At 25.5% G+C, this 14,098-nt stretch overlaps 1 protein-coding gene across 3 annotated transcripts in view; it reads left to right on the forward strand.

Annotated features, from left to right (window-relative positions):
- Positions 1-14,098, forward strand: part of LOC110282549 (WD repeat-containing protein 76) — a 58,126-nt gene that overhangs the window by 2,835 nt on the left and 41,193 nt on the right. Inside the window, exons 2-13 of one of the 3 annotated variants that reach the window (XM_087164202.1) lie at positions 2,425-2,536; positions 5,256-5,353; positions 5,449-5,605; positions 7,569-7,697; positions 9,759-9,791; positions 11,306-11,344; positions 11,706-11,732; positions 12,193-12,219; positions 12,420-12,446; positions 12,971-12,997; positions 13,199-13,222; positions 14,063-14,086. In XM_087164202.1, the coding sequence (XP_087020328.1) occupies positions 2,425-2,536; positions 5,256-5,353; positions 5,449-5,605; positions 7,569-7,697; positions 9,759-9,791; positions 11,306-11,344; positions 11,706-11,732; positions 12,193-12,219; positions 12,420-12,446; positions 12,971-12,997; positions 13,199-13,222; positions 14,063-14,086 (724 nt within the window). The remainder of the gene's footprint in view (positions 1-2,424; positions 2,537-5,255; positions 5,354-5,448; positions 5,606-7,568; positions 7,698-9,758; positions 9,792-11,305; positions 11,345-11,705; positions 11,733-12,192; positions 12,220-12,419; positions 12,447-12,970; positions 12,998-13,198; positions 13,223-14,062; positions 14,087-14,098) is intronic. The other 2 variants (XM_087164205.1, XM_087164203.1) reach the window with 2 other exon arrangements.

Genomic DNA, 14,098 nt, shown 5'->3' on the forward strand with positions numbered 1-14,098 from the left:
GTATTTTTCCCACCTTCTTCAAAATAAATAAAGTAATAGTAATAGTTTATTTTCAAAAGTATTCAAAAAATGGCTTCTTTTGTTCCTTGGTGACCTTGAAAAAAACCTCACATTCTTTTTACTAAGTTTCTAGGTGGATGTCTAGTAGTTTTTAACCCCGTGGCAGACGACATTGTTGCAGAATGCTACTGAGTTCTTGCAGAAGGATTTTTCCTTTAGGAAATAAAAAGTTTTGCTTTTCTTTTCTGCAGAAATTTTCGAAAGATTTTATCTTTTCTTCAGAATTATATTCAAAAGATTCCTTTTTCACACTTTAGAGTAGTGAAAAAAAATGCTTGTGACCTTTCCATTGTAGAATAATGAAAAATAAAGAATAATGAAGTAAAAAATTTGGTTTTCTTTACTGTGGAAATTTTTGTTCCAATTTTTCATGCTATTATTACTACTGATTTCCACATAGCTTTTAAAATCCGATATTATTTATCACAACAACTAAAATCTCAAAATGAAAACACACATTTAGTAACCCCTTTTTGAAGAATCTGATTTGCGTGATTTCGTCGTTTTTCTTTTTTATCGGCAGTTACTGCTGTAGACTTTACAATTGTATTTTTTTAATGTTATGATGAATTATAAAATTCAAACACAGAAATAATTAGTGTTTTATCTTGCTACAAAATGAAGAATATCGCCCACAATATTAGAATAAAAAAATCACATATTTAATTAAAAAAAATTATTTTATTTGATCCAATTTTTATTTATTAATCAATTTAATTTTTTTGAAGTTGCAGTTATAATTTTTTTTGAAGTTTGTATATTTGTTATTGTTAAATATCTTGCAGAAAGATATTAGCATTAAAGAGGTATATCGCAGCAAGCCCGAAAAATTCTGCTAATTCTGCGAAAAATTTCTAATAAGGGAAAAAGTTTGCAATTAAATTTTAAAAAATTAAAATTTTTAAATATGCTATTTGTAATATGCTCTAATAGACCTTATTATACTTGCTAATCCAATGCCCTGAAGGAAAGTTACTTAGAAGCATTCTGATAGCCATTTTTGAAATTGCCTAGCTATCTATATTTTTTGTTTTCTGAATCGGGTTTGCACCCAACTGGCTCAGATAATTGGCGGTCTACTGTATAATCTTTTTTGAAACCTGAAATAGATACTGTTGTTCGTTTGAACTACAGTATCTATTTTAGGTTGTTCAAATGTGGTGGGGATGTTTTTGAGTGGAATTAAAGGGCTCTTCTGGAACTTCTAATCAATCTTTTGTAAAAGGAAAATTTAAAAAAAATGTTTTTTATAAGTTTCTGAAACTTCTATTTTCTTGAGCTTATTAGTTTTTGTAATTCAAGATGGTTGAACTTTTACTGAAAATTAAAAAACGAAATGAAAAAGACAAAATTAGAAATAGATGCATTCAGAAATACTAAATGAAGTTTCTATTAAACTGAATAATCTCTATCATAAAATAAAAAGTTCACCAATTTATTTTTTTTATAGTTTGTTAAGTATAAAAATTTAACTAAATTTATATCTTAATGAGAACCAAGTATGCTTGGCGTGCAAAGTGCTTCCTCATTCTATTAATCTCAAATAAAATTAGAGTTATCCAATTTCTGATTTGTGCATTAAATACACAAAAAGCTTACTTGAGGCTGTGATGCTTACATGATAAATTAATAGTTACTCTCTCACTAAGACTAATAGTTTATAATCTCTTAGTACCTATAAAATGTGAATTAGTACTAAATGTTTATAATTATTATTTAGCGTGTTTGTTTGATAGATAAAAAGACTTATTACGTGGTAATCGCCTTGTACCCACTAAATAATTTATCAATATTGTATAGTAATGTCCCATTATGAGAAATTTTTGGTGGCAAATGAATTAGATTGTTTATGGTTATTAACTGTGGTTTTCTGTGATATTTTTGCTACTATTGACAACTTTTTGTTCTTTGTTTGCATCTGTAAGGAAAATACAGTCTGTTGCGAATATAGTCATCCTATTAAGTTTGTATAATAATAATAAGAAACAGTGATTCCACTTGTGCGCTACATGCCAAATGTGCCAAAATCATAGATGAGGTGCATAAAAAAGTTATAACATGTCCCTTAAAACTCGAAATTTTCCAATGTGAAAAAAGAAAATAATAATTGAGGAGAATTGGTGAGAAAAGAAGAATTAGAAAACAAAATAGAGATTCATATTATTTTTATTAGGGGCACGCTTTTGGTTATAAATGACCTAGAACTTTGAAATTCTCGAGACTCGTATTTTCCGAAATCTAGTCTAGTGGTATAACTGAGTTAAAAGGGGGTTATTGATAATGACACCTATCCTATTATTTTATTGAACTTTTGCTTTTCTGCATCCAATTTTATATATGTAATAATTTATTATTATTTTTTAGATTAGGTGTAGTGTTGTGTGATTTAGAAACTTGTTTTACTGCACATAAGTTAAATTCTCATGATGACCAACCACAAGAAAATTTTCAATCTGATGTAAATAATGATATTGCAGTATGTTGAATTTTTCCTTCATTGTTTTTTTTTTATTTATGTTTTTGCAAAATCCATAAGCAGAATATGTATGAGTAAAATATATTAAAGTGACTCAAATAAGGTTTGGTTGTTTAGAGTTTTAATAATTTATCGTTATTTGTAATTTACTTTTGTTGAATATACCTTAATGCAAGGTATTAAATTTCAGTTATAAAAGCACTTGTATAGCTGAAATTTCAGCAAACAATAAGAGAAATTTCTAAAAGTTTGTTTTTTGTTGGTGTTTCTAATGCTGCTTGCCAACTACTGGGCCTGCTTGGTGAAACCAAGCGAATTTAAGGCAGAGGGTGTGTCTCAGTGAATATTCTAAGTTATGAAATTGAACACAAAAAAGTGCTTTCTCTGAATAAATACCCTTTTTTTTCTATGGATTTGGATTCCTCACCCTCAAAATATGGATGGTAGCTGCAATCTGGGAAATATGGTGTCTATAGTTAAGCCAGGAAAGTGGTTAAAAGTTTGGACCCCTTAATGCTAACTTTACCTTTTGCATATTTTGCCATATCTCAAAAACTGTATAAGTTAGTCAAAAAAATTTAGTACACAATTAATATGCAAAAACTAATTTTTAGCAATCACTTATTATTTTATTTAATAATGTAAGATATGCAATTTTAAATGGAATTTGAATTGAATGTATGAAATTTTACATAGCAAAATACAAAGTTTGGGCGAAATCGTTCTAACAGTTCTGAAAAATTAAATTTTAAACCGAATTTTTTTAAATAATTTGACAACTCAAAAAATACATAAAAAATTTTTCTTTTACATTTTGTATTTTGCAACATAAAATTAAATTTTATAAAATTATGTATAAATGTGTATATATAACAATACAGTACTTTTCAACCATTATTAATTAAAATAATAAGTGATTATTAAAAAGTAATTTTTGCAAGAAATTATTTTCGAATAAACAAATTTTATAATTGTGTGCAAATTTTTTTTCATTTGCCATAAAAATTCTCGAAATATGGCAAAATATACAGAAAGCAAAATTAACGTTAAGGTGTCCAAATAAACTGTGGGGACAATATTTGTCATATTGTAGCTACCCTTTATATTTTAAGGGTCAAGCATCCAAATCCATTAAAAAAAGACATCTTTGTGTCTGATTTCAATGTATATCAAATATGCTGTCAAATATTCTAATTAATTTGTGAAGGTGATGTTTTAAGTTACTTAATCAGTTAAAAAAAATTTTTCTCTGAATAAACCTACCTTTTTTTATGGTTTGGGATTCCTAAACCTCAAAATATAAGAGAATCCAGAAAATGGGGTCATAATAGTTTAGTCAAGACAGCAGCTCAAAGCCTAAAATCTTTAATATTAATTTTACTCTTTGCGTATTTCGCCATATCTCACAAACTTTTTAAGGGAATTAAAAAAGTTTTGTACACAATTATAACATTTAATTATCTGAAGATAATTCCATGCAAAAAATAATTTTTAATATTTATTTATAATTATTTTATTTAATAGCAGTAGAAAAAATTTGGAATTGTATGGCATACAATTTTTTCCCCACCAATTTAAAGAAAGGCGTGTTATAAGTTGAAATATAGAATTTAAACAAAATTGGTTGAATGTTCTTGAGAAATCGAAGTTTTGAAAAGTTGTATATTCACGTGTTTCATTTTAGTTTTGTGTATGTCTAATTAATCTTTGGTCATGAGTTTAGACCCTCTAGTTTTCAAGTCTATTTAGAGAAAATTCTTTTTATATCTACACTCATGTAATTGATGTTTGAAACTTTTCCACCACACATAAACTAATACTGAAAAACTTTAAAAAATTTCCAAAAGTTTGAAGGCATTATAAGAAGTCTTTCAAACTGTTGTTGACAAAGCTTTGGCTTTAATTGGGAGAGTCCTATTCTAAGCAAGTATGGCTATTACATTAGTGTCTGAATTTTATTATATTCATCCGTGAATTTAGGCAATGTTTTTAGATTAAAATTTAGAATAATAAGCAGCTGAAAAAATTTTATACAAATACTGCTTTTCACCCATTTGCATGCTATTATATTATTTAATTTATACAGTATATTAACATTACTTAAATAAAATATTTCATTCTCTTCAAAAAATATATAGATAAATGATATCAAAATATAATCTATAAAAAATAGCAGTCAACATGCTTCAAGAGCTTAAAAATGGGTGTCAATTTTTGAGTGCTTGATATGTCGACTTTTATTTAAAATCTGTATATTTTTAAAGGAATGAACTATTTTATTCAAGTAATATTTTACCAATTATAGTAAATAAGTAACTCAAAGAAACTGAAGGTTTCTTTGAGTTACTTATTTACTATATTGACATGTTAACCTCTGAAGTATTCAAGTTGTTATTTATGTCCTGCTTCTGTTTGATATATCTATGCTAGCTTAATGTATTGATAACAATATTTTATTCGGGTCTTATCTCCTTCTTTTTTTTTTTTTTTTTTTTTTTAGTCTTTCCCTAGGACTATATTAAAATGCATTGTGAAATCGATCATATTTTTTAAAAGGCTCAATTTTGAAATTTTTAAGGTAACATGCAATAACAGATTTTTCTCTTTGGATTATGTAAAAACCATATGAATATTTTATTTTCGTAAATGTGGTAAGTGATCTTGTTTGCTGTTGATTGTAACAATGAACATTTGACATGTTGTAAGATTTTTTTTCCAGATTATTGAACAGTCTGATCATGAATCTGAATGCAATTTACCAACTATGAACTCCAAAAGTGTTAATGGAGACGAAAGAAATTTATCTTGGGAGAAAAAGTATTTAAATTAATTTTATACTTGTTAGTTATTTTGTTTTGGTGTTTCTATCTATTTGTTGTATCATTTGTTTATCTCTTTTATTGTTCTTTTAGCTTAGTCGTTGAAGTTTGTGATTTAATGGTATGTTCAAGAAAAAATTGTGACATACCTGACTGTGAAAAAGACAAAATTAGAGAACAAATACATGAACTAAAAAAGAGGAAAGTAGATCAGCAATACTTTCGTTCTAAAAAGAAGCAAAGATATAAAGTATGTATTAAGTTATTTTTTATTATTTTAATTTTGCTTTTCCATTTCAAAGTTGATTATTTCTTGAGATAAAAATTTTTTATTAGGATTTTTTACTTATGAAAAATAAATTTTTTATGCAACAAATTGTTTTTAAATATTTAGGTTAAAAATAAAACAATATCAATATGTTTATATCAACCTTACAAGTTATCTTTTTGTTATATTGAAAATTTGTATTTGCTATTAAGTTAATTTAAATTTTAATTATCTCTATAGAGAAACAACCTATTTTATTTGCTTTATAAGTTAACTGATCAAACCCACAAAGATGCAGCTTTGATAAAAACTGGTTACAGTTTTCAGGGGTCTGTTTAGAAGAAATTTGGGTCCATTAACGAACCCTTCACAAAATATCTTTTCATGAAAACGGACCCTTCGCAAAATATTTTAACTTAAAAACGGACCCTTCACAAAATAATTTATCTTTTAATCGGACCCTTAACAAATTTGTTTATCTTCATTATTGTTTTGTTAATCGAATAAACCCTTCCTTGGAAGGGGGGGGGGAGAAAGACGGATGTAAATGAACTAAATTTTGCCTTCGTCAGGCGCTTCTTCCTTTATTCGTCCGAAATGAACAGTCTGCGCTCAGCAGTATAGGCTAAAATCCAAATGTTTGTATGTTGCTTCGCTAATTTAGTAGCTGCATTTGCTGTTTATCTTTTAAAATTTAATTTTGTAATTCACTAAGTTTAATTGTCAAAATACATTTACAAAAATTCATTTGTTGAGATGTATTTATTAGGATGACACAATAAAACATCAGGCACCATTAATGAACTGAAAATTACCAGTTTATCAGTATAGGCATGCAATGTCAGCACCATTTAATGACAATCAGACACGCACTTCTTACAGTTTGTGGAAATTTTTAATTTAGTGTAATTTTTGCTGTTGTAGAAGGTTGATATAATTTAAATAATTGGATTTTTTTTAAAAAGAATCATTGATTTAAATAACCTGATTTTTTCCCTTTCAAAATAAGTCATTGTTTGTATCAAAGCTATTTTTATACAATATAATAATATTTAATAAATATATTTCTGTAGTTGTGGTTTATTAAAAGTTTTATTTGATTAATGTTGGGGGATCTGCGTTCGGCTGACATCTGCTCCTGCACCCGGGAGCCCAAGGTCAAAAGCACTGAGATGAGCACAGTAGGCCTTGGCCCTCTTTGGGCTTGCATATCATTGAGCTTAGTTTAATTAATATTTAGTTTTTTTTAAAAAAACTTTTATTGATAAATATTGAGAATGGGTTGCATTTGTAACTGTTTATTTAATGGTAAAAAAAGATAAATAAATAACAGAAAGTGACTAAATGTTGATAAAAGTGAGATAAACTTTTAAATTTTTATTAGCTGTATAATAGATAATTTTCTGTTTAATAAACCAATTTCAATTATACCTATTTCAGTTATATCCATTTAGTTTTATGATTAGAACCTTGTTCAATACTAGTTTGCATACCCAAATAATAAAAGTCAAGTTCTGTCAAGCTTATTCTGTAACACTTATAAATAGTTGTTTTTTTCCTTATCTAAATCATTCATCAATTGATATTTAATTGATAAATTATGTCTGTCTTTACTTATTCATAACGGTGTTGAGCTTTAATAAAAACAAATAATTATATTGATTCATTGACTAGTTTTTCGTAATTGTTTAATAATTTCCACCAGTTGGAAATATTATGCAGCTTAAATTGAAGTGTAATTTTCAAATAGAATTAGGCATTTTTAATGTACTTTTTCAGAGTTTTAATTGGTAAGTGTAAGGCAATCTGATTTAAATAATAAACAATTCGATTTAAATAAAAAAAAAACATTTTTTTCTCCATTTTTTTGAGAAAAATTATAATTTATGCCTAACCTGTTTTTATGAGTTTTATTTCATAATCGACTATTGATACACATTTCTAGGAAAAGAATGATGATGACGCTTCTGATATTAAGGAAATTACCAATGGTAAAAAAGTTGACGAGAGTTCCGATGATCATGACTCTGACATTGTAGAAGTTTCGAATGATGAAAGTGATCCAAACTTTAAAGTATTTAAATGTTATTATTTCTATTGAATACTGTGTCTCTTTGTCTCATTCAAGCTCTTATGTATGCAATTTCTATGAAACTGCTTATTTTTTTTATATGTGTCAGCTCACTTAAATTATACATAAAATAATTATCATGGCAATGTTCTTTTTCACTTGAGATTTATTATTTCATATTAACGCATAGAAGTGGCAATTTATGAACATTTATAGAATCTGAACATGCATTTTTTTGCTCTATTGTTTTTAAGTTGTAAAGCAAATACCATTTCGTTCAACATTTTTTAAAAGCATAAACTCCGTAAAAAAAATTTTTTTAAAAAAAATTTATTTAATAACTTTTTTTAAATTTAATCTCAGGTAATCTAGAAGTTAGTTGCAAGAACAAGTTATGTCAAAACGAATGTTTGAAATTTTGTTTTCGTTTTATAGAAGTTAATGAGAGAAAAGGGCACAAATGTAAAATCAGTCCTTTTCTGAAAGGGAAATCTACTTAAACTTAATGATTTTTTAAAATTCCATTTTGCTTTAGACCAGAGATGATTGTGCTCCGGAAAAATTCTGGATTTCCAGATTTTTTGCAATTTTTGATCCGGAAGTTTCAAGAAATCATCAATCACATTTATGTATAAAAATTTTTGCATATTTTTAAAAAAAAATATTAGAACTAGAATTTACACTCAGTATCTCTTTCATTTGTAAATATTTATTTGGTAGAAAAATATATGTGATTAGAGATAAAAGTAAACTTATACATAATTATTCATTTAAACTATGCTGCATATAATTTATTTAGAATTTCATGTTTTGAAAATATCAATAATTTAAATTTATAAAGATATTAATCTTTTAAAATGGGTCATTAAGGATTTTATTCAAGAAATTTTCAGGATTTTTGAGTTAGGCTCACAATCATCCCTGTTAGACAATAATTTGTGAATCTTGTTCTACCTACCTCTTCTAACAATAACTTATTTTTGTGGTCATTTCTTTAATTTTTTTTTTGCGTTGGAGAAGGGAATATTAGATATGAATGGTTTAATCAGATAAATGGATAAAAATGGGTTCTGAATAAATATTAAAACAACGAAAATGGGTCATTAATGATTTTATTCAAGTAATTTTCAGGATTTTTGAGTTAGGCTCACAATCATCCCTGTTAGACAATAATTTGTGAATCTTGTTCTACCTACCTCTTCTAACAATAACTTATTTTTGTGGTCATTTCTTTAATTTTTTTTTTTTGCGTTGGAGAAGGGAATATTAGATATGAATGGTTTAATCAGATAAATGGATAAAAATGGGTTCTGAGTAAATATTAAAACAACGAAAATGGGTCATTAATGATTTTATTCAAGAAATTTTCAGGATTTTTGAGTTAGGCTCACAATCATCCCTGTTAGACAATAATTTGTGAATCTTGTTCTACCTACCTCTTCTAACAATAACTTATTTTTGTGGTCATTTCTTTAATTTTTTTTTGCGTTGGAGAAGGGAATATTAGATATAAATGGTTTAATCAGATAAATGGATAAAAATGGGTTCTGAATAAATATTAAAACAACGAAAATGGGTCATTAATGATTTTATTCAAGAAATTTTCAGGATTTTTGAGTTAGGCTCACAATCATCCCTGTTAGACAATAATTTGTGAATCTTGTTCTACCTACCTCTTCTAACAATAACTTATTTTTGTGGTCATTTCTTTAATTTTTTTTTTTTTGCGTTGGAGCAGGGAATATTAGATATGAATGGTTTAATCAGATAAATGGATAAAAATGGGTTCTGAATAAATATTAAGACAACGAAAATGCAATAGAAACATACTAGGGTTCTGTCACTCTGTTATTATTCATCAGTTTACTCGCAATGACGTAAATCCAAGAATTGATTGTTAATAAAATTCAGGTAAAAATAGTATAAGAATAATTATACTAGTATGCAATTCACTTTTGGTAAATAGCAAACTAAATAGTAACTAAACTAAACTAAATAGTTACTAGCAAAGTGGAAAGAACTATTAAATATTAAATGATTAAAAGAATGAATTTTTCTTTATAGGAAGAAACAAGTGAAGAAGAATTCTCCTATGAGGTATGCATTATTATTTTTTTAATACTCTAACAGACATGTTTCTAAGGTTTGTGAGGTTTTATTCAGTAAAATTAGTCAAACCTTATCTCCCAATCTTGTTTATGTTAACTTAAATTGTTTCCAAATTTTTTTTTTTTTTTAATGCTTGCATTTTGTTTCCTCCCCCCCCCTCATTTTCAATGCCATTTTACGTGCGTAACAAATGAATGTTTTGCTAGTTGGTAAAATCATACCCAGATAAGCTTATATTCAAGATTAATATTAATTTTTTATCAGTAAATAGTTATTATAATCATAAACTCAAGAAAGAAAGACATATTTGTAAATTTCAATTACTTCTCCAGGTCATCATAGGTATATGTAAATGGTATAGGTATGTGTAAAATTTTAAATATATTTTAAGTAAAATAAGAAATATTGAGAAAAAGGAAAAAACCTTGTTTAAATTTTTTTTCTAATTTTTTGATTTAAACTTTTTTTTTTTTCACTTACGAAATTTTCTGGAATTTTGACTTGGACTCACAATCACCCCTGAATATGAATAAATGAAATCAACTTTTAAAATCAATGAAATCAACTAACAGAATTAGATTAATTCAAAATTAGATGCTGCTTAGCATAAATTGTGAATTCAAAACACAACCAAATTACTACCACTAACTGGGGTAATAGTGCAAGTAAATTTTGTAATAAATATCTTTATGCATCTTAAGTAATAAACATTATAATGTAATAAATATCTTTATACATCTTAAGTAATAAGCATTATAATGTAATAAATATCTTTATACATCTTAAGTAATAAACATCATAATGTAATAAATATCTTTATACATCTTAAGTAATAAACATCATAATGTAATAAATATCTTTATGCATCTTAAGTAATAAACATCATAATGTAATAAATATCTTTATACATTTTATACAAGAGGCATTTTGTAGTGGTCATATTTAAAGTCAGTTTAAAAACTGTGTAGCACTGTGATAAAAAAAATCTCGATTTTTCAGAGTTGATTGATAAAAATAGCTTGAAAATGAAGTTAGCCTTATAACTCCACTATCTTGATAATCTTTATAACCCTCCTATCTTGAAGTAATGTGAACCAAAATTGGTTTTGTCCAAATTACTTCAACTAATTTAGGTCCTATGGTACTTCCTAAATTTTAGTAATAGATCTAACAAATGTCTGAATGGGAAATTTATTTTCATTGCCAGATTGATAAAGACCCAAAAATGTTTACAAATATGCAAACTATAAGTATAATTTTTCTTGTTACATCCTAAAAATGTGAAACGCCAATTTGATTTGGAGTAACATTATTCTTGTTCTAAATGGTAAAAAGAAAGTATTTTATAAAAGTAAACTATGTATAAAAAGAAACAAAAGAGTTAAAGTTATTAATATAGTTGTATTTTTATGTGCTTTTCATATTTAATTTGCTTTTATTATCCACTTAATTTTTTTTATGAACCACAACTAATTTTTAAAATTTATTTTGTATATTTTAAGGAGTCTGATGACTCTGATTGGGAAGAAAAGAATATTCCAGTAAGTAATTGTTTTTATTTTAGATTTTAAAACCTTGCTATTTCTATGTGAAATTTTATTTTAATTCTTTAGAATTTTCTGAAAATTACTATATTTTCGAATTGTTTCTTTTCTTTCTTTAATTTCCCTCTCTCTTTGTTCTTATTTTTTCCTTTCCAAGACTCTGCTTTTCTGTGAATTACTGTTTAACAAAACAAAAGTGTAATTTGTGCTCTAAAGCTCTGTTTGGGAAATAAATAAAAATAGAAGTTCACATTCAATACTTGAAATGCAAAACAATTTGTAACCAAAATTGTGAAAACAAATATCATTAAAAGCTAATATTAAGTATTATTATATTAATATATGTTTTTTGTTGTAGGGAAAAAGAAGAGAGAGAATGAAAAAGGTAAAATATATCTTGTGAAAAAATTTTTTTGGGAATAATTATCTCTTTTTTGTTATTAATGTACTCTAATAATTTTTGTTAATTTATGTATTTTTTTCTTCAGAATTTTTATATTATTTTTTTAGTGCAATGGAACAAATTATAAAAATAAGGGCGAACATCATAATAATTTCACTTCTAAATAAATTTTAGTAAAGACTAGTAAATTAGAAATTTTTTGCTATCTGCAAATATTGTCTATTTGCATGTTTTATGAATTATAATATTTTTTTATCCTTTAGTTAAATTTAGCTCTTGGTTACTATTAATCTAATCAGTTTTATACTTCACTGTGTTTCTAACCATTACGACTTAATTTCCATCATTAATAATTTATCATTTTTTTATTTTAGTTTTTTTTTTGAATTTCATAAATTTTCTTTAAACTGAATTTCAATATAAAAATTGCTTTTTGTTTCAGGTAAAACTTGAAGAAAAAGAAAAGCAGGTATAATATACCTTTTGATTTTCTTTTATATTTTTTTTTCCCATATTACATTTTAAATGTAATTTTAAATTTTTTGTGATCTAGCTTAAATTTCTAGTAATGTAGTTTTAAATTTCTTTTAGTGCAATTTTCTTAGAAATTTTTTATTTTTTGTTTTTATAAATATATTTTATTCTTAATTTAAAATTTGTTTTTTCTAGAAAAAACTGAAAGAAGAAGAAAAGCAGGTTTAATATATCTTTTGATTCCTACAAAAATAAAATTCTCTTCTCTGTTATTATGTAATGTAATTTGTTATTTTCTACAGCAGAGAGTATTGTTGTCTCATGATGACAGTATAAATTGGTAACATTTCTACCAAGTTATTGTATTCATTCTATTCTGCCATTATCTTTGTTTTTGATTGTAGTTAATTTTGAAATGATTTGTTTTTCCATAATGAGATAAAAATTAGTAATGAGCATGCAAACACATTTAACAGCAAGTGCAAAAATAGAATAACAAGCACAGTGTAAAATTAGTTAATATATTTGAACAGCAGTTTTTATCCAAATGAATACTATACCTCTTATGAAAAATATGATCAGAAAATGAATCTAATTTACAAATCACTGTGTTTCCAACCATTATAACTTCATTTCCATCATTAATAATTTATAATTTTTTATTTTAGTTTTTTTTCTTCGTATTTTTAAATTTCATAAATTTTCTTTAAACTGAATTTCAATTTAAAAATTGCCTTTTGTTTCAGGAAAAACTTGAAGAAAAAGAGAAGCAGGTATAATATACCTTTTGATTTTCTTTTATAAATTTTTTTCCCCATATTACATTTTAAATGTAATTTTAAATTTTTTGTGATCTAGTTTAAATTTCTAGTAATGTAGTTTTAAATTTCTTTTAATGCAATTTTCTTAGAAATTTTTTATTTTTTGTTTTTATAAATATATTTTATTCTTAATTTAATATTGTTTTTTTCTAGAAAAAACTGAAAGAAGAAAAGCAGGTTTAGTATATCTTTTGATTCCTACAAAAATAAAATTCTCCTGTCTGTTATTATGCACACAACAATAACAAGCACAGTGTAGAATTAATTAATATATTTGAACAGCAGTTTTTATCCAAATGAATACTATACCTCTTATAAAAATTATAATCAGAAAATGAATCTAATTTACCAGTACAGAAAAAGACAAAGAGGTAAATTAACAATTAAAACATTAACTCAAAATGGAACTAAAACTGATAAAACTAAATTTGCTTCATTTTAATTTAGATATTCAAGAAATTAATTGTTTTCTTGAATATCTTATAAAAAATAGCAATAATAAAAGATAAATTAAATGAAGGCATGTACAGTTGATATGTACAAATGAAAAAAAAAAAAAATTAAGAAATCTTAGTCAATCTCTTACTTAATTGACAAGACGGTGGCAATGGCTTTTTGATTTCCTGCTTTTGAAAGGAAAATATCTTATTTTTTTAATCTTTATTTTTTTCTCATAAATGTTAACTTTTTGTTAATTTAATATTTACTGATTAATTAAGGGAAAGGGCAAGGATGTTATTAAATAATTTTGATCTAGATTATTTTCTGTATAAATTTTTATGGACAGTAGTAAATTAAGTAATATTTGTCATCTGACCGTAAAATACTGTCCTTTTATAAGATTTTTAAACTTTTTAAGATTCAATTCTGTTTAACCTTTTAGCTAGCCAGTTTCACATTAAGAAACAGTCACTAGTAATTTTACAATTGTTAGTGCTAGTTTTAATTGTTGTTTAAAAATTTAAATTTGGATTGTTTATGACTAATATTAATTTTAACAATTGCGTTTTATTGTAGAGAAAGAAAGAAAAAGAAAAGCAGGTATGTTATTTT

The sequence above is a fragment of the Parasteatoda tepidariorum genome, chromosome 5, assembly GCF_982258835.1.
Source record: "Parasteatoda tepidariorum strain Cologne lab strain chromosome 5, Ptep-v5.0, whole genome shotgun sequence".
Classification (NCBI taxonomy): domain Eukaryota; kingdom Metazoa; phylum Arthropoda; class Arachnida; order Araneae; family Theridiidae; genus Parasteatoda; species Parasteatoda tepidariorum.